This window comes from Panthera pardus, unplaced genomic scaffold (genome assembly GCF_024362965.1).
Source record: "Panthera pardus isolate Hobbes unplaced genomic scaffold, ASM2436296v1 HiC_scaffold_15, whole genome shotgun sequence".
NCBI lineage: Eukaryota > Metazoa > Chordata > Mammalia > Carnivora > Felidae > Panthera > Panthera pardus.
The window spans coordinates 75,523,758-75,544,736 of NW_026526710.1; the positions used below are offsets into that span (position 1 = coordinate 75,523,758).

General features: G+C 40.5%; 1 protein-coding gene across 3 annotated transcripts; it reads left to right on the forward strand.

Annotated features, from left to right (window-relative positions):
- Positions 1-8,529: 8,529 nt before the first annotated feature.
- SERPINB13 (serpin family B member 13) lies at positions 8,530-20,745 on the forward strand. 3 transcript variants are annotated; one of them, XM_019463827.2, is made up of 9 exons: positions 9,785-10,301; positions 10,464-10,645; positions 11,148-11,231; positions 14,171-14,173; positions 15,658-15,786; positions 16,202-16,319; positions 17,722-17,864; positions 18,074-18,229; positions 20,051-20,745. In XM_019463827.2, the coding sequence occupies exons 1-9, from the start codon at positions 10,220-10,222 to the stop codon at positions 20,462-20,464; spliced, it is 1,311 nt and encodes a 436-aa protein (XP_019319372.2). In that variant the 5' UTR covers positions 9,785-10,219; the 3' UTR covers positions 20,465-20,745. The 3 variants fall into 3 exon arrangements, with proteins under 3 accessions (XP_053758790.1, XP_019319372.2, XP_053758789.1); XM_053902815.1 differs by lacking the exons at positions 9,785-10,301; positions 14,171-14,173 and adding an exon at positions 8,530-8,969 and having other exon boundaries at positions 11,148-11,204; XM_053902814.1 differs by lacking the exon at positions 14,171-14,173 and having other exon boundaries at positions 9,792-10,301; positions 11,148-11,204.
- The last annotated feature ends 234 nt before the right edge of the window (positions 20,746-20,979 follow it).

The following is a 20,979-nucleotide window of genomic DNA, read 5'->3' on the forward strand; positions in this document are numbered from 1 at the left end:
AATTTGATTAGTGATGACTAGGGTGTGTTTCAGCATTTATCTTAGAATATACAGGAAATAAGAAAAGGGAAATCTGCAGCTGTAGAAAACCTAAGAATTATGGTGTTTCTGAGAAAGCAAGCATATTAATTGGCATGAAATTAATAACCAAAGACACAATTAAAGAAAACTTTCTTAACATGGATAGTCACCTGATTACATAGATCAATTTCCAAGAAAAGTAAGCAAAAATTGGCTTGCTAAACAATTATAAAAATAAAAGGTTGAGAAGATAATTCCCTTAGCATTTGGGCAAAAAAAGAAAATCGTTCATTTACAAAGCATAAACAGAGGGTCCCCAGACATTCCTGTTGTATTAAATTTCTGAAGACAAGGAAACCTAGTCTACAGGTTTGAGGGGAAACATATGATTAAAGAATTTCTTGCCCAATCAAGTTGCAAATGCAACAGAAAATCCTTCCTGGCTGTATCTCTGCATATGTGGGCATTGTATGTTTAATATCCAACACCTAGCACCATGCTATAAACACAAAGGAATTGAAACTAAATTCATGTTGCTTTGAGTAGAATCCAATGTAGTCAAAGGCTCCAAAAGGTAAGGTAATTGTAAAAATATGATTTCAACTGACAATCAAAGGAAGAAGAGAAATACTTGATTTTAAATTCTAATTATGTCCCCAAACTGTTGGCAGCTGTGACTCTTCCCTTTGGCACTATTTTTTTGTTGTTGTTATTGCTGTTGTTAATATCATGTCCAGGCACGGATGAATTTCAATATCCAGAATAAGACTGCAGTCATGAAATCTCTGAATTGGAAGAGTAATAGTTCTTGGTATTTCTTGAGTACTTATGTGCACTGGTATTGATCAAAGACCTTTATGTGTGTTAACCCATTTAATCCTCTCAATCATCCTCAGAGGCAGGTTATTATTCGTGTCCATAGCTAACAGGTGAGGAAACTGAGGCACAGAGAGAGTAACTTACAAAGTCACCCAGGTTGCAAATGGTTGAACTAAGATTTTGAACCAGGCAGTCTGGCTGGATGTTATAACGTGGATTTGTAACCACTGCCCAATATACCCTTTCAAATAGAAATAAAGAATATAAGACGTCATTTACTTCCAATTTTTTATTTTGCAAGCATGAACTTTGATGGTCAAGGACTTACTTGAGAGGAAGTTTTGGGTTTCGATGTTCTTTGACCCTCGAGGTGGAGAATTCAGAGGCCAGGGGGAGTACCAGGTGGGCCACCATCATGGTGGCAAGTTTGAGTAATTCAGTAGAAGGATTTGGGCAGGTGTGCCTCTTCCTGGCCCAGCCCGGTGCCAGGCATTGAGTGGCAGAGGTCTTTGCCCCCAGCTGTAAGTGGGTCCACTTGAGACACAGGGGCAGAGTCATGTCCCCAGGTAACTGCCACTGTCACCAAGATGGCCAAGTTCCCACTCATGGGGTATAAGCTGCTAGCAGCCTTGCCAGGAAGAACATGCAGAGTCTCTCACTCCTAAGTTGCTAAAGCAGGAGGTGGTAACCACAAAAGAGCATCCACAGACAGTCTAATGAGGAATCTCAAATACAGAGATAACCATATGACATAGATTACCAAATGTGTGAAGGAAATAACCGCATGAAAGAATTCAGAAATCAACTTTGATAGAGTTAATAGATCAAATAAAATACGTTAAGAAATATACAATAAAAACAGGAAGTTAAGATTTTATTTAAAGCTCCTGGAAATAATTATTACAAGAGGTCAGTAAGCTGACTGAATAGCAGAATGAACACAGCCAATGAGTCAGCTGGAAGACTGAGCCGTGAAATTCTACAACACGTAGAATAGAAGGATAAAGAGAAAGAAAGCACATTTAAAATACTGTAGTTGAAGAAGCTCCAACATTCATTGGTGAGCATTTCAGGAACAAAGAGAGCTGAGGGGAGGAAGTACTCCAAGATATAGGACAAGAAAAATATACAAAATTGAAACAAATTCACACAGATTGGAAGGGCCCATTGAGAACTACACTTCACACCGTGGCAAAATTATGGAAGATCAGGGAAAGAAGGGAGTATTCTCAAAGATTTGTGAGTCAAAAGAGATAGAATTCATAAAACAGAATGAGAGTCAGATAGAGTTTAGGTTGCTCGTGGGCCCTGCAAGACGACACAGGGCAATATTTTGAAATTCTGAGAAAAAGGAAATGCAATTAGAGTGTGTACCATACAAACTGTTAGTAAAGGGGGACAGCAAAATGCATGAGCAGGGACTTGTAGAGACTGTAAGCTAAGGAATGTTTAGAAGTTCTACTGCAAAAAAATTTTAAAAGATGAATCAGAGAAGAAATTGTGGGCTATGAATAGCCGTGATGCCAAAAAAGAAAAAAAAAAACAAGAGTCAAATGGGATGAAAGCTTAAATTAGAATTAATTATTAAAAAAATGAAGATTCAGACGATCTCAACATGAGAAGTGGGAGGTGGTAGGGTTGAGGAGTGAAGAGGGATTCACTTTAGATATTATGTTTAACATTTGTGTCAAAAAAATTTTTTTTAATGCTTGTTTATTTTTGAGGGAGAGACAGACAGAGTGTGAGTGGGGCGGGGCAGAGAGAGGAAGACACAGAATCTGAAGCTGGCTTCAGGCTCTGAGCTGTCAGCATAGAGCCTGACGCGAGGCCCGAACTCACAAACCATGAGATCATGGCCTGAGCTGAAGTTGGATTTGGTTAACTGACTGAGGCCACCCAGGAGCCCCTAATATTTGTGTTAAACCAAAGGTTGACCAGTTGAAGAACTGAGATAGGATACATACTTGCTGAAACGTTAGGAGAAAAAAGAATGAAAAGTACTTGATCAATTCAAAAAAATGTGATGAAGAAGAAAAAAGAAACAAGAAAGCATAGTGTACACAACATGTAAAACAAGGTGGTAAATAAGTCCAAATAAGACTAGGTCCTAGAATGATCTTGAGGTTCCTGAGTTCGAACCCTGTATTGGGGTCTGTGCTGACAGCTCAGAGCCTGGAGCCTGCTTCGGATTCTATGTCTCCCTCTCTCTCTGCCCCTCCTTCACTTGTGCTCTCTCTCTCTCTCTCTCTCTCTCTCTCTCTCTCTCTCAAAAATAAACATTAAAAAAAAAAAGACTAGGTCCTAGAAATGTGGGTAAGTTAAATTGCACAGTTACAAGACAGACTACATTAAAAAGAAAAAGGTTTATTTATAGACTATTACTAGGACATAGTAATAACAATAGGAAGATTAGAGTAATGATAGAGAAGAGGAAATACCAGAGAAACATTAAAAGAAGGAAAGTGAGGATAGTAACAATCAGATGAAAAAATTAATCAAAGCCTATATCAGTAACAGAAACAAAGATAATCATGACACATATTTCTTTTTGTTGTTGTTCATCTCCATTCTGATTTGAAATTATGATTTGAAGCATTCTTCCTGTTCACAATTGCTTTTCAAATGGTATTTAATTCATTAGGTAGTATGCAGCAGCTTTTGGTTTTGGTTTTTTTTTTTTTTTTTTTTGGCTCATGGTTGATTTCTTGGGGATTATTTTCATTAACTGAAAAGTTTTGATTTTCACTATTTTCTTATGGTAGTTTTGCACGTTTGTTGGGCAACTTTTTCTGTTCATACTGAAATGTATAGGAATTTTGGGCTAAAAATGACAGGTTACTATAGGAAGGCAATGTGTCTTGGATCAAGAATGCCCAATTCTGTTGGCATAGTTAAGTGCAGCTTGCAAAACAAATGGTGCCTTATTGCTATGCTTGTTGATCTATGTGCACAGATATTTGAAATTAAGTGCCTTCCATTAAACGGGGCAACAGTTCCCCCAGAAGAATAAATATTGGTAAAGAGAGATCAAGTCATTATGCAGAGATTTTATGATCATCTTTCTAAAAAATCCAAATGAGTTAGCTGACAGTTTAGCAAAGAAGAAAGTTCTTCAAGGTAGTTGGCTAGTTATCCAAAAATTTTTTAAAAAGTTGTTTTTACAGCAGTAATCACTATTTGCAAGTTCAACATTCTTTAAAACTTAATAGCACTTAGTTCTACTTGATATTTTCTTGTAGAATGTAAATCTGACAAGAGAAGGGATGATTTACATCTTATTCATTGCTGTTCCTCGGTACTTAAACCAGTTATCTGACATTGGAGAAAATGCTCAAATAGTCCTTGTTGAATAAATGAATGAATGGAAAAAGCAAAGACTCTGTTCACAAGAATATCAAAACTATAAAATACCTGAATAAGTCTAAAAAGAAATGTGTTTTGTGTGACGAGTAACACAAATATGGAAATATTAAAAATATATAAACATACAGTTCAATGAATTGTCAAACAGTGAACATCTATGCCACCACCATCCAGGTAAAAAAAAGTATAACATCATCATTACTTCAAGGCCTCCCTTGCATCACTTTCCGATTTTTACTTTCCTCATCCTCTTCAAAATATAACCGGTATGCCAACTTGTAGCATTGTAGTTTAGTTTTGCCTGCTTTTGAACTTCTTTTTATAAGTGGAACCCCACAGTTCTATTCTTTCGGATTTGGCATCTTTTCTTCAGTATTGTTTTTGATGCCCACCCATTTTGTTGACTCTAGCTTTAGCTCATTTCTCGTCATGGCTGTATAGTATTTTATTGTGTGACTACACCATAATTTATTTCTATGTTCTACCATCGGACGTGTCTTTCGGTGCCCATGAGCACACATTTCTGTTGGGTGTATAGCTGAGGTGGAAATGCTGGGCCATGGGATATGTGTATGTTCAACTTTAATAATGCGTTTTGATTAATGAAACTTTTTACCTTTTGTGTAGTCCAATTTATTAATCTTTACTATTAATGTTAATGTTTTTGTTGTGTTTCATTTAGCTCTGCAGGTCATTTAGGCTTGATGTTTTGCATGTGGTATGAGGCAGTAGTCAAGATTTATTTTTTCCCCAATGGATATCCAACTGTCTCAGCATAGTTTATCGAAAATATCACTTTTCCCCCACTGCTCTGCAGTAATACTTAAAAAAAAATCTAGTGTGCAGATATGCACAGACACCTTTCTAGGCCTTTCTTTTGCCCTATCCTTTGCCACACTTTATTAACAAGTCTTGCTACCTGATAGAACAGGTCTTACCTCCTCCTCCTCCTTCTCCAAGAGTGTTTTGGTTATTCTCAGAGCTCTGAATCAGCTTCTCAAATTTTTGAAAAGCAACAACAAAAAAAACCTCCTGGGATTTCAACCGAGTTTGCAATGACCAATTTTGAGAGAGTTGACATCTTGGCAATATTGAGTCTTCTAAACCATAAATAAAGCATTCCTTCATCTATTTAGGTCTTCCTAATTTTCCTGTATTATGTTTGATCTTTTCTATGTGGAGGCTTACACATCTTTCATTTTTAGTAGGTATGTGATGGTTTGGGGTACTCTATCAAATCATATACTTAAAAAAATTTTTTTTTTTGCATTTCATTGTGTTGCTAGTATATAAACAATATTTGATTTTTTATAGAGACCTTGCATTCAGTAATTTTACTAAACTCACTTTTAAATTCTTATAACATATGTGTCAATTCCTGTGTGAATGATAATTTTATTTCATTTTGGGTCTTGAAACTTAATTAATTATTCAATTGCCATATCACATTTGCTGAATTCTGTTTTTTGTTGTTGTTGTTGTTTGTTTATTTTTTTCTGTTCTTTCCCTCCAAGCCCTGGTTTAATTTTGAATGGAAGCAGTGATAGTGGTATACTTGTTTTATTTTTGATCACAAAGATAAAACTGGTTTTCTATTTCATTCTTTCTCCATTTCTTTCTATCTATAAACTCTACTGAGGGGCATGTAAGATAAACATGTTTCTGGTTCCTAATGTGAAGATGACAATTTCCCCCAATGAATGTGTCAATTCTAAAGGTTCCAATCTAAATACCCAGGGGAATTTTCATTGGCCTTGGTAAACTGATGGAAAAGTTAATCTAAAGGAGAGTATTTGCAAGAATTGCCAAGGACTGTTTAGAAAGCAAAATCAATGAGAGATCTTGGGTGAGATATGAAGACACCTGGTCTTGGTCAGCTTCCCCAGAAGCAGTGCTGCAGACAGGGGTTCTTGTTCAGGGAATTTTTTGGATGGGGAGGAGAGGAGAGGGTTTCCTCTCCTTGAGAGAGGAAGCACAGGGAATGGAAACCTGTTCATCAGTCATGTGGTCTCAGCTAGAGATTATATTCACTCTGATCCTATGGCAGAAGCTCTGGAGGAAAAATTACACCACGAAATTCATGTCCTGTCTTTTTGTATCTTATGCCAGTGTGTCAAACCTGAGGTGTGCGCTGGCTGGAGGTGGGGTGCCGCATGGTTCCCCACTGAACTGTCAGACAAAATGGCGGCCAGGCGACAGGAGCACTGACTGGCAAAAGGGATCTGGTTGGGACCCAGTGGCATCCATTACATTATAGTCTTGGAGAAGAAGTGTTACATGCCAGCGTCAGTCACAGACTGATGCACGGATGTAGAGGTTGTGTCCAAACTTGGGATAGATGGGAACCCTCTAGCACTCTGGTTCAGGGCTTAATTATTTTCGTCTCCTCACCCAGAAACATTTGAACTACTCTTCTAATTGCTAATGTATTTTCTACCTTTGGGACAGTTTTGATACTGGGAGGGAGAAGGTTCATCATCTACTGATGAAATAGAAGGTTAGGGAGGGGTGCAATGATTGGAGGTTGTGACGACATTGAAAATTAGGTTTAGGAGGAACAGGGATAAGACTCCATAGCCAGAGGGAAGAATTTCGGTGTCCAGTAATTTCCAGCAGGAGCAGTTCCTGGTGGTGACGACACCTAAAGTATGACCATGTGTGTCAAGAGGAGAGGGAAGATGTCAGGAATGTGCGAGCTGCCCCTGGCATGGACTATGAAGATGTACAGAGGGGCAGTGGGGTTAGAGCAAACAAGAAGACCATGCCTAGCAGGGGTGGTGGGGGTAGCTATGGTTCGGGAAGGGCACAGCGAGACAGGGTAAATCTCTAAAGGGAACACTGAAGGTGTTGAAGGAAGAAAGGCTTGGAAGGAGCAAAGGTAGGAGAGAGACTAGGAATGGGGACTTTGCTTCCTGATCCCAAAGTATGAGTGTTTGTCCCAGGGAAGATTGTGGGATGTGTGGTCCCTAGGGGAAAGCCAGGCCTCCCTGTGAAAGTGCCTGATAGAGGAAATGCTTTAGGAAAATGTGGAGGGCTTGCAGAGGTAGCTGGGCCATACAACAGAGTCTAGGGTCACAGAGAAAGGAATTAGAAGACATATACTGATCGGGAGGTTCAAAAATGGAGCATTATTGCCGACTCAAAGATTTCATACCATCTAAAAAAAAACCTTTCTTGGCATCCAAGGTCAACTCCACAACCAAGTATTTTTTCTTTCCAAACATTACTCAACTGGCATGTTTCTCAGTGACAATTAGAAAGCAAAGTTAATTAAATACTGCTTTGAATTTGCTTGAAGAGTTGTGTTCAGGAAAAAGACAAAACAAAACAAAACAAAAAACAGAAAGCAAAGTGTGAATATTGAGATTGGTACACACTTGACCATGCCCTTAGAAGGTACATCACTGAGCTGCTTCCTTAGGCAGACATGCGGGTGAGAGGGAATAGCTAAACTGTCCTTCTAAGATTTGTTTCTTGGCAACAACGATGAATCTTCACACCCTTTACCCAAGACCAATGCTGAGAATAATCCAAGCACTGTTTCTTTAATGGACTAGTACAGCCAGTAGGGATGCCTCAGGGTTAGCAGGAAAAACTGGAATTTGGAGGTGTAATCTCTTATTGAGTTGTTTTTGGAAACAGTGTTGTTTTCCTGAAACAATGAGCTTGTTGGGTGTTATGAATTATTGGTCCTTAGCCCAGTGTTTGGTACATAGTAGACTCTCAACCAATGCTTACTGAATGAACTAAAATGAGGGATTTCATACTTAAAGAGAGAATGCTTGAGAACAAGAGTGGTGAAGTGCATGCGTGTGTGTGTGTGTGTGTGTGTTTAGCTACCTGCCCAAACTTTTCTCACCACTTTTTGTTTTTTTATCTTGTAAGGTAGTTTTCTTTCATTTTCTTCTTTTCATTCAGCATCCTAAAATAAGGAGCAACTGCTAAGTTAACTTTATTGCAGAGACTGGGCTTGCTAGGACACAGCCCCATACTTCCATGGTAAGTAAAGCACGTATTAATTCAGATCTTTGTCAGGCTATAAACCAGTGGTTTCCAACCTTGGCTGCACATCATAATCACCTGGGGTGATAAAAATTCTGATGTCTGGTTCCCACCCCAGCAAATGCTGACTTTGTTGTCTGGGGGTAAGGCTTGGGCATAGTTTTTGTTTGTTTGTTTCCCAGGAGATTTTAGTGTGTATCCAAGGTGGAGAACCAGTCATCTAAACAATTCTTTCCAAAGGATCCTGAAGATCACTGGGGATGAAAGCCCGCCCTCTGATGGTTTTTCCACCTGAGTCATAATCTATTTAACTTGGTCATTCTCATGCTACTCTTTGGTCTTGGGTTGAGCTCCTGCTTTTAATCTTATTTTGCTGTCTGGCTGATTTTGATCTTCTTATGCTTGGGCCTCCAAAATCCTTTGTAAGGAATTAGAATTTAAACTCTATTCCTCTATGTCTTAAGGTGCACCCTTTGTGAACTACAGTTCACAAAACAGTTGCTGAGATCAAGTGCACAGCTTCATGGCCATGAGTGGAAGAAATAGGAAATGTAATCCTCAGCTTGTCATAAACCGTGTATGCTAATTTTATTAGAGAAATTATCATTGAGAAATCAAAATTGTTTTACTTGAAATGCAAAGATAATGACTAGGGAGAGGCAGGGAGAGACAGAGAGAGAGCTATAAATTAAAGATCTCAACAACTCCTGCTACATATGCTTCCTGGTTCCTTTCCTAGCCACCTCTGTCTCTCCAAAATCCAGGTAAGTCCTTTCTTTAGCTTCAGCTTAAGACTTCAGTGTTTTGGGAACACTGATGTTTGTTGATTTGAAAGAATTACTTTTATTGTGCATAATTTTCCTTGGGCTGGTTTTATTTAATTCAGTGCCTACATAGTCATGACAATGTATCATCTTGTTTGACTGTAAGTTAATTGATTTTATTTCTTTTTAAAAAAGTTTTTTAGTGTTTTATTTATTTTTGAGAGAAAGAGAAAGAGAGAGAGACAGAGACAGAGAGAGAGAGAGAGAGAGAGAGAGAGAGAGGAAGCACAAGTGGGGGAGGGGCAGAAAAAGAGGGAGATACAGAATCTGAAGCAGGTTCCAGGCTCTGAGCTATCAGCACAGAGCCTGATGTGGGGCTCAAACTCACAAACTGTGAGATCATGAACTGAGCCGAAGTCAGACTCTCAACTGCCTGAGCCACCTAGGCACCCTGATTGATTTGATTTCTGAGTTAACTCGTAAGGAATCCTTGAAAGGAAACTTGGGGTTGAAATGGAAGTTTTAACAGCAGATGTGGAATGCCTTCACAGGGATGGGCCCTTGATTCAAAAACCCCTCAAAGTATTTTGGCTTTCAAAAAATTTTCTTCCACACTAATCTCATTCTTGTTTTAGGATTTTTCTTAAAGCCTTCATTCACTAGTTGTAACATAGCTGGTGGTGAAGAAAGCATAAAATGTGTTGTAATTGCTTATTTTAGTAAATAGTAATTGCTCTTTAAAATTGTGTGTGTGTGTGTGTGTGTGTGTGTGTGTGTGTGTGTGAGATTACAAAAGTAATATGAACTCATGGCACAAGCCTGAAACAATATAGAAAAAGTAGAGGAAAGAAAACACTTTTATCTCTACTTAATAATCCATGGCAAAGAGATCTGTCATTGCCCTTTAGGGAAAATTCAGACAAGACTCCAGTTTTCATGCAGTTAGGGACTGGGGTTTAAGATAGTTAGTCCATCCAGTCACTCTCTGCACTAGATTTCAATCAGTTGAGAAATACAAAGTACCTGAGAAGGAGCCACTATGGACTTTATTATTTTAAGGTTGGTTCGGAGACCTGAGATCAGGAATTCTCAGGCCCTTCACTGGCCTGGTCACAGGCCAGCAGCTGGGCCATCAGAAGGGAGCAGGAAAGGGCTGGGCCTGCCTGGGGGGAGGAAGCAGTGGGCAGGCAGACACGGGCAGACTCTGGCAGAGAACAAGAGAAAAGAAAACCATTTAGGTGTCAACCCTGATGCCTAGGGAAATGAGAACAGAAACACCGGATGATGCCAGATTGATTCGTGTCTCCTGTCCAGAGAAGGCCAAGGAAAGGGGTGAGAAGCAGGCAGCAGTGACTTTTCCCTGGGAGGATGAAAATCTCTGTTTCCTGAATCAATGCACGGACAGGAAGAGAAGCAGGACGGGTTCCTGTGACAGAAAGCAATTCAAATAGGTGAAATGAACTTGTTTGGTTTTGACTGTTGTTGCTGTTCTAGATCTTGCTGGGATCTTCATGGATTCGCTTGCTGCAGCATACACAAGGTTTGGGTTTAATCTCTTCCAAAAGCTGAGTAAGACAAAAGATGGCAACATCTTCTTTTCCCCCGTGGGCATTTCAGCTGCCATCGGCATGCTCGTCTTCGGGACCCAAGGAGCCACCGCGGCCCAGTTACGGAAGGTAAGGAAGCTGTCCAGGCAGGCTCGTCTCTGGGGGCAGCCCTCCGGCATTACCCTGAAATGGGGCTAGGCAACAGAGAATGCACGTGAAGGCACAGGGCAATTGCAGGTCTATGAGGGAAGTCCTCCTCCCTCTCCAAATATCGCCAAGCCATCTGCTCCCTGGTGCTTGAAATTCCTTTGAGGGGGTGCTGAGTGAGTGGCCTTGTCCAAAGTGTTTAACCTCACTACTAAAGACACAGCATGAAGAACAAAACCTACTGGAAGAAGTTGCGTAATCCCCACTAGCCTATAAAAGACGCATCAAAGATCAGTACATGAAAGGATTAACCAATGTAGGTGAGATCAATGGGCAATCCAGACCTGTGCATGATTTTGCAAGGAGAGAAATGCTACCTGTCTACCACTGAAGTTTCTTGAACAAACATTCAACACCCCCGGACTGATTCTATGTGAGGGTTTCTCTATTCTGACCACAACCATAATATTTTCTGTCCTTCCAGATGCTCTCTTCTGAAAAAGAGGCAGGGAACTCAAGAATCAAAGCCGAAGAAAAAAAGGTGAGGAGATATGTGTTACAGTCTTCAGTAAGTCTGCTATGTTGATATGGGCTCCCTGGGAAAATGTGTAGGAGGGGTAATAGTTTATGCTTGTTTTTAATCACTGCAGCCAAGTAGGGTTGCTGCTATTATATAGTAACAAACCCTTAATATATATATATATATATATATATATATATATATATTTTTAAACGTTTTTATTTATTCTTGAGACAGAGAGAGACAGAGCATGAATGGGGGAGGGTCACAGAGAGAGGGAGACACAGAATCTGAAACAGGCTCCAGGCTCTGAGCTGTCAGCACAGAGCCCGACGCGGGGCTCGAACTCACGTACAGTGAGATCATGACCTGAGCCGAAGTCAAACACTCAACCGACCGAGCCACCCAGGCGCCCCAACAAACCCTTAATATTAAGAGGAGATTTTAACTTTATTTAAAAAAATTTTTTTAATGTTTATTTCCTTTTGAGAGAGAGAGAGGGAGAGAGAGAGAATGAGTGCAAGAGAAGGAGACACAGAATCCGAAGCAGGCTCCAGGCTCTGAGCTGTCAGCACAGAACCCAACACGGGGCTTGAATCCACGAACCGCGAGATCATGACCTGAGCCGAAGTCGAATGTTTAAACCGACTGAACCACCCAGGTGCCCCAAGAGGAGACTTTAACTTTAAAGCACCTTGACCACTCCGATTTAAATATGCATGGACTGAAAAGTCCCTATGGCAGAGTGAATGGGTTTAGGAGTTAAACAGATTTGAGTTCAAAGCCTGAGCCAGTCACTTAACCAGCCATGCTACTTTGGGTAAGCTATTCATTTTCTTTGAGCCTCTATGAAGTACCCAGTGGAGGTCTGGAACATACTGCTGACTCACCCAGTAATAATGGCGGTAGTAGGCGATACTATCACTACATTCTATTTTTATTTTAAGCTCCCTTGCTGATATTTTACATTAACGATGTATTAGCACAGGACCAATGACTTCTTAGGGTCACTTCTGGCTCTAGGGTTGTAGTATTGCTCCTCAAAGGACAATCTGCTCGAACATGGGACAGTCCAGAGGTCAGGGCTGGCATCTGGGGATGGTTAGAGCTCTCGGGGTGGGGGAAGGCACATCTACCCTGACGGTAGTCATGGCTCGGCACCAGATGCTCATAAAATCGTGGCTCCAATCACCCAGCAATCCGAGCTGTTCATTTCACAGTCCCACATAGCCGGGTTGTCTGGTTGGCTCTGGGGCATATGTGGAGAGTCAGGCTTCCTTACAAAGTTTGTGTAACAGAACTGGGTCAGATAGCTGCTCCACTGTCCACTTGACCATGGAGCACAGTTGTTTTCAGAGCACTCTCCCTCCCAAGCATGGTAGCCTGGACAGAATCTTTGCAGGAATTAGAAAAAGGAATGCCCCCTTGGGGGGTGACGGTTGAATTTCAGCTTTGTGCAGGGCACAACCTGTACAAGTCTGCATAGCAACTCTGTCCACACCTCAGGACTTTTCTGGGACCCACAGAAGCATGAAGGAGAATAGAATTACTGACTGAAAGGACATTAGGACTGAGGCATGTCTTGGAGGCCACATGCTCTAATCTCCTCTTTCAATAGATGAGAAAGCAGAGGAGTACAGTGATTTGCTCAAAGACATGCCAGATGCACATTTCATTATCACATAAACTTAGAGTATTCTGAACCTTGCTTTTAAAAATTGAAGATAAAATTTTAAGATATCATGTACAAAAGGTATTAGGAATTCTTATACACTTCTGCAATTCTGAATAATGCAATTCTGAATACCTTTTAACTCTCCCTTCTAGTGTAAGAAATAAACTATTGAGGGGGCACCTGGGTGGCTCAGTCGGTTGGGCGGCTGACTTCGGCTTAGGTCATGATCTTGCAGTCTGTGAGTTTGAGCCCCGTGTCGGGCTCTGTGCTGACAGCTTGGAGCCTGGAGCCTGCTCTGAATTCTGTGTCTCCCTCTCTTTCTGCCCCTTCCCCATTCACACTGTCTCTGTCTTTCAAAAATGAATGTTAAAAAATAATAATAATAAAAAAGAAATAAACTATTGACAAATTAGCTAATGCCCCCAAGTACTTTCCTTGAACACATTCCCAGCCTTTCCTGAAAGAAGAAGTTCCACTATCCTGAACTTGGTGTTTGTTGTTTCTGTATTATTTCATTGCATGTATTTTTTTTTAAATTTTATTATTCTTTGAAACCTCATTATTTTGGGCTCAGGATTGTATTTATAAGATTCATTTATTTTAGGTGGATACTTGTAGCCATTGATGATTCATTTTCATGGCTATTAACCCACTGATCCTGTTCATAGGTGATTTCTTTCTTCCTTGTTTCCTTTCTTCCTTCTTATTAAAAACAGATGACCCTTGGGGCGCCTGGGTGGCTCAGTCGGTTGAGCGTCCGACTTCGGCTCAGGTCATGATCTCACAGCTTGTGGGTTCGAGCCCCGCGTCGGGCTCTGTGCTGACTGCTCAGAGCCTGGAGCCTGTTTCAGATTCTGTGTCTCCCTCTCTCTCTGACCCTCCCCCGTTCATGCTCTGTCTCAAAAATAAATAAACGTTAAATAAAAATTTAAAAAAAAAAAACAAAAAAAAAACCCAAAAAACAGATGACCCTTCTTATACAAGCCTTGTAGTTTCCCTGGATGAGAGTCTCTCTAGTCCTGAGCTTTCAAATATGGTAGCCACTGAATTGGCTATAGAGTATTTGAAATATACCTAGTTCAAACTGAAAGGTGCTGTAAGTGTCAAATATACATTACATTTCAAGATCTTAGTATGAGCAAATAATGTTGAAGGAAAACTGTTTTACTACTCACAACACTTCTAACACCGAATGTGTGAGTTTCCTTGTATTAAACAATTTTGACACTAACTGCATGAAGTCAGTGCAGACCCCACACGTTAAAGAGCTCCATTCCACAAGACTTGCCCTACTTCAGATGCTAATTGCAAGGAAGTAGGTTCCCAGATTATTCACACTTCTGCCCAACTTGGCTACAAATCAGAGGACCCCATTACCCCCTACTCAAATTTGATAATTTTCTATAATGGCTCACAGAACTTAGGGAAACACTGGTTTCTTGTAAAGAATACAAACAAATAGCCAGATGAAGAGGTATATAGGGTGAAGTCTCAGATTTTCCCAAGAGTTTGGGGTGCACCACCCTCCTAGAACATGGATGTGTTCACCAACCCAGAAGGTCTTTAAATGCTGTAGTTTAGGGATTTTTATGAAAGCTTTATCATAGAGGCACTTTCAGTGATTAGCTCTACCTCCAGCCCCTCTCCTTTCCCTGGCGGATGGGAGATGGGACTGAAAATTCCAAGCTTCTAATTATGGTTTGGTCTTTTCCAATGACCAGCCCCCATCCTGAAGTTGTTAGAACAACAGATGCCCCTATCACCCAGGAAATTCCAAGGAATTTAGGAGTTCTGTGTCAGGAACTGGGATCAAAGAGAAAATATTGAAAGAAAAGATGCTTCCTAGCACCCAGGAATTTGTAGTCAGCAAATTACAAGGTTTAGGAGCTCTGTGTTAGACACCGGAGAAACAGACCAAGTATACATTTTTTTTATCATGTCACAGATAAAAAACATCTTGTTAATTTTTATATATTATTTTTGTTGAAATAATATATACTTGTATATTTATATATATATATAATTATGTATTATAGTTATGTCAAAATGATGTTCTAGATATATTTGGTTTGATAAAATATAATACTACGTTTGATTTTATCTGCTTTTTACTTTTAAGAATGTAGTCACTAGAAAATTTAAGATTATATATGTGGCTGGGGCGCCTGGGTGGTTCAGTTGGTAAAGCATCTGACTCAAGAAATGATCCTGAGGTTGTGGGATCAAGCCCCACATCAGGCCCCATGCTGAGTGTGGAGCCTACTTAAGATTCTCTCTCTCTCCTCTGCCCCTCTCCCCCACTCACGCTCTCTCCCTCTCTAAAATAATAAAAACTTTTAAAAAAAGATTATATATGTGGCTCACATTTGTGGCTTGCATTATATTTCTATGGGGCAACACTGGTCTATAGTACGTATCTGGAAGGTAGGGTGTATGTATGTTCAACTTTATTAAATATCACCAAACTGTTTGCCAAGGGGATCATACCAATATCTGTACCACTTGGCAGTGTATATTGGCCCATTTCATACAGTTGTACAGAGAGAGTGGGACCTGAAACCCCACTGGCCTTGAAGTCACCAGTCATTGATATTCAGGGATAGCTGACCCTTGAACAACATGGGGTTGAATGGCACAGGTCCACTTAGATGCAGATCTTTTTTTTGATAAATACAGTACTGTAAATGTATTTTCTCTTCCTTATGACTTTCTTAATAACATTGTCTTTTATTGAGCTTACTTTATTACAAAAATACAGCATATCATATACATAACATATATATTGTTTTGATTTTGAAGATTGAGAAGACAGAAGAGATACATCACCAATTCCAAGAGTTTTTGAGTGAGATAGGCAAATCCACTAACGGTTATGAACTAAGAATAGCCAACAGGCTCTTTGGAGAAAAGACATACCTCTTCCTTCAAGTAAGTTTAGCTGTATCCACCACACCTGTGAGTGGTATTCATGAATGGCCGATGGCCCATTTAGGACTGTGGGTCCTGGAGGCTTACTGCCTGAGCTGACTGCCTGGCTCAGTCCACATCACTGGGTGTCCCCCTGCCTGTTCTCCAGACATTCAGGCCCTTTGGGAGCTTCTTTTTAATTCTGGCAGTCTAAATCTGCTTTTTGCCTTAACCCTATTGTACCTGCCAAAAACGGGCCTGGAAGTACTCAGAAGTGATTTTCCCAGGTCCTAAGACACCCTGATAACAATGTCAGCCATCTTTAATGTACAGACACATTTTCTAGAGATGTTGGAAATAGATAAACTGAATTTCTGTTTTTCAAAATAAACTGAATTTTCAACCTCCTTCTATTCTTTCCCTGTTCCTCCTAAAGAAATACTTAGATTATGTGGAAAAATATTACCACGCTTCTCTGGAACCTGTTGACTTTGTAAATGCAGCAGACGAAAGTAGAAAGAAGATTAATTCCTGGGTCGAAAGCCAAACAAAGGGTACAGTATGGATGGGTCATTCATCATAAAATGCTTCTTGAGCACCTGCTCTGAGCTGGACACTCATAGGGTGCCAGGGTGCACAAGCCTTTGGGGGGTTCAGACTTGAGATAAGTTTGTTAGGGTTAGAAGGGCAGGGCTGGGCATGAGGAGTGGGAGAAGACACTACAGAGAGTGGAATAGTCTCAGCAAATGGGAGAGAGCCAAGGGGGCCCCAGGGAGGGACCGCAGGAAGCCAGCTCCATAACAGAGAATGATTTGAACATGGCTGTGCCTCACAGTATCTTCGGGACTCCTGAAACTGGACCCGTGTCTGTGTTGGGTTCACATCTTTTCCTTTATATGAGAGCCTTTCTTTCTTAGTCTGGGTCTGTAAGAGGAAATGTCATAGAGTGTCTCCTTTCTCTTGTCAAGTGAGAGACATTTAGCTCTCCTCCCACCAAGATCTTTATGGCCTCCAGCTGGGGCTTCCTGGCCTTCATCTCCACTAGAGCATCATGCTGGGACGGTAACAACTTTCAGCCCCATCCTCAGCACAGAACTTGACAAAGCCTCACTTCATGCTCTCTCCTTATCCCCTAGTATGAGCCAAACACACAAGAAATACCAGAGAGGACTATTTAATATGGAAATACACTTGGGGAGGGGGGCAATAGCTGATACTTTAGTGTTAGAATTTCAGAATACATTTTTTAAAATTCCAGTTATCAGGAAGACATTATTATTTCACAATACAATTTTTCCATCTTTATACTTAGACCAAAAAATAAAATAAAATTTGAAGAGCAGGAAAAAAGGAGGGTCTATCAAAGGGTTGACTGATGGCAATATTCTTCAGAATTTAGTGTGGGAGGGGCTAAACCCAGAGACAAAAACATCAGTTTCTTTTCCAATAATATAATAAATCCCTAAGTGTTGGGTGGTAACTATATCAAATGGGTAAAAATAAGAGCTTACACTTACTGCGTGCTTCTTATGAGCTGGAGAGCGCTCCAAGTGCTCTACACATATTAAGTCATCTACTCCTCATAACCACTCCATGAGGCAGGTTTTATTCCTGTTTTGCAGATGTGGAAACTGAGGCACAGCGAGCTTAAATAACTTGCCCAAGATTCCTCAACTGGTAAGAGGCAAAACTGGATGCTAACAGAGGCAGTCTGGTCCCAGAACCTGAACGCTTAACCATCGTACTTCAATTTATCCAATGGGACACACGGGCTGTGGGCAAAGCGAGGGCCTCCCTACAACCCTGCCAGCAAACCCTTTGTCGGCAAGGCCCTCAGGTGCTGGCCCGGCTGAGTTTTTAGTGACGAGTCAAGTCCACCTTCATCGTATCTGCCTTGCCTAGCACTTGTGATTTTGAAGACGGGCCAACTTTGTTGTTGTTGTTGTTCATTTGCAGAAAAAATCAAGGACCTGTTTCCAGATGGTTCTCTAGACAGCTTCACCAAGCTGGCGCTGGTGAACACAGTTTATTTTAAAGGGCAATGGGACAGGGAGTTTAAGAAAGAAAATACCAAAGAGGAAGAGTTTTGGCTGAATAAGGTATGGCCCCTAATTTATGTATGTGATGTGTTGACATGTGGAACGTACAACCTAAAGCCCTACTTGAGCAAACGAACGTGGTAGTCAGCAAATACTGACTGGAGGCCCTGATCTTCAGCACTATTTTTGGGGGAGCCAATCACTTTGGTGGGCGAACCTGGCTGTCTTCCGCCTCCTCTGACACTGCACGCTCTATTGCTTTGTTGCAGAGTGCGAGCAAATGTGTGCCGATGATGACACAGACCCATACCTACAGCTTCACTTTCCTGGAGGACTTACAAGCCAAGATTCTGGGAATTCCGTATAGAAACAATGACCTAAGCCTGTGTGTGTTGCTGCCCAATGACACAGATGGCCTGGAGAAGGTAACACCTTGCATCTCCCCAGTCTTGCTTTCATCTCCTGAGGCTTTGTGTCCCAAAGCTTGTTTCTGGGTAAGCTTGGAAACAGGACTACTGATCTGGAGCTGGTGTCGAGCAGACACTGTTCCTTACTCTGTGCAGCAGCTACAGACGGATGTCTAAAAAGGGGCATTAAGCAGTATCGGGTTTCCTGAAAACAACCAATACCGAAATAGTTGGGGATGAGCGAACACGAACATTTAAGGTCATATAGGCGTTCCAAAGATCAGCGACTATTCTGAGAAATGGTTGATCTCTGTGCACCTTTTCCCCAGAAAAGAATGGCATTTGCACATACAGCAAATTTTGCATCCTGTTCAGTAGGCTATTAGACTTCCTGAATTTCTTTCTTGGAACTTTAATTTCTTTTTATTTGTTTTAAAAAAATTTTAAGTGTCTTGATTTATTTTGAGAGAGAGGGCACAAGTGGGGGAGGAACAGAGAGAGAGGGAGAGAGAGAGAATCCCAAGAATCCCAACAGGCTCTGCTGTTAGCACAGAGCCCGATGTGGGGCTCTCAGACTCATGAACAGTGAGATCATAACCTGAACCAAAATAGAGTCGATCGCTTAACTGACTGAGCCACCCAGACACCCCTAATTTCTTTTTAAAGATTTTATTTTATTTTTTTTTTGGAGCAGTTTTGGTTCACAGCAAAATTAAGAGGAAGGTACAGAGATTTCCCATTTCCTCCCTGCCCCCACATACACAGTCTCCTCCATAATCAACATCACTTACCAGAGTGGTAATTTTTTTAATCCAAAGATGAACCTCCATTGACACATAATAATCGCTCCAAATCTATAAGATCTTTAATCTTGAACCCTTTGATTTAGTCCCCCTTCATTTAAACCTAGTCTAAGATAGCTCCAAAAAGAGGTCCAGTACATGGAAAGAACTTGATAAATGATGGATGCTATATTATTATGATACTAGATGCTGTTCTCTGGCTGTGAAACATCTCTAGTTGCTTTGCATGTTGGAAAAATTTGGGATAGCAGAATGGCAATATGTATGAAAGCTTTAAGAGTATTCATACTCTGACTCCAAAATTCCAGTTCAGAAGAAACAAAATTGCTTTTCTGAGTCAAATCAGTAATTTCTGCATTAAATATACTAAGATACCTAGTTCAAAATTCATCATCACCATCATCATCATCATCATCATCATCGCTATTTTCAGATCCACAATATCTATCAGCATCTATCATGCTGCATACTTACTAGATGATCGTAAAATGAGTGGATGAATGTTTGGCAAAATTTATCAGCTCAATGGAAGTATTATCTATCAGTCTGAAGATATTTAGGAGAGATACAGACCTCTGAAAAAGTTTACATTAAAACAAGTAACATGGACATCCACTGTAATTGCAACTATGTAAATATATATATCATGTTAAGTAGACATATATATTATGTAAGGTATATTATTACATATTTATTACAGATAATTCATATAAATATATGACTTATTCTATATAAATTATACATTATGTATGCATAAAAGAGTACAGGGGAATAGTAAAAAATGAAATAATATGTGGATTGATAGAATAAGAAACACCTTATTTCTCATCCTTAAAAATTCATTTACTACTACTGAGTTTTCACATACATAAAGATGAATAAAGAAGTATAAGACAAGTGCCTGCTATAAAGACAACGGTCTAGTGGAATAATATTTCTTTTGTGCATTATTAAAATTAATCATTTCTAACAGCTTCAAATCAGTGTTACAGTGTTCTAACTTTGTGTCGATAATCATACCACTTTTCCTGCATAGATTATAGATCAAGTAACTCCAGAAAATTTAGTAGAGTGGACTAACCCGGGGCATATGGAAGAAAGGAACGTGACCTTGCACTTACCGCGGTTTGAAGTGGAAGATGGGTACGATCTGGAGGCCCTGGAGGCCGTCTTGGCGGCCATGGGGCCGGCAGACGCTTTCAGCGAGTACAGAACGGACTCTCCGGGGCTGTCCTCACACTCCGGGCTGCAGGTGAAGAAGTTCCTGCACAGGGCCTTTGTGGCGGTCACCGAGGAAGGGACTGAGGCCGCAGCAGGCACCGGTGTGGGCTTTGCTCTCACACTGGCGCCGGGTTATGAACATTTTCATTGCAATCACCCTTTCCTGTTCTTCGTCAGGCACAATGAGTCCAACAGCATCCTCTTCTTCGGTAGATTCTCTTCTCCTTAGGACAGTCATGGCCTTGGTGGAAAACCAGTGTTAGAGTATCAGTTAAGACTACGGACATAGCCCGTTCTTTAAGAAAAATTGTCTTACTTGCTTGCATTCCAATCTTACCATCAAAATCAATGACCCGGTGACTGTAACAGGGTGCGTGTGCTTATAATTCTCCTTAAAGCTGAAACATCCTTTTGTTTGTGCTCGGTAAAAACCAAGTTAAATCGAGGCTCGGTAATAATCTGTTGATTTCTTTTGGAAGTAAATCAACCTCTTGTGGTTTTGTGTACTAATGGCGAGAAACAGACTCTTCAGAAAAGACACAGACTAGTGATTCTGGGAGTCCCTCTAGTTCCAATAGTTTGATGTAATACACAAATAAAACAGTAATTAAAAAAATTTTTTTTTAACATTTATTTATTTTTGAGACAGAGAGACAGAGCATGAATGGGGGAGGTTTTTTTTTTTTTTTAACGTTTGTTTATTTTTGAGAGAGAGAGAATGAATGGGGTAGGGTCAGAGAGGGA

Bases quoted from the DNA above. Each gene is read 5' to 3' on its own strand.
- SERPINB13 (XM_019463827.2), top strand. From the start codon at position 10,220: ATGCCTAGGGAAATGAGAACAGAAACACCGGATGATGCCAGATTGATT. The intron at 17,865-18,073 runs GTATGGCCCCTA...GCTTTGTTGCAG, and splicing joins AAGAGTTTTGGCTGAATAAG to AGTGCGAGCAAATGTGTGCC. The intron at 18,230-20,050 runs GTAACACCTTGC...TTTCCTGCATAG, and splicing joins ACACAGATGGCCTGGAGAAG to ATTATAGATCAAGTAACTCC.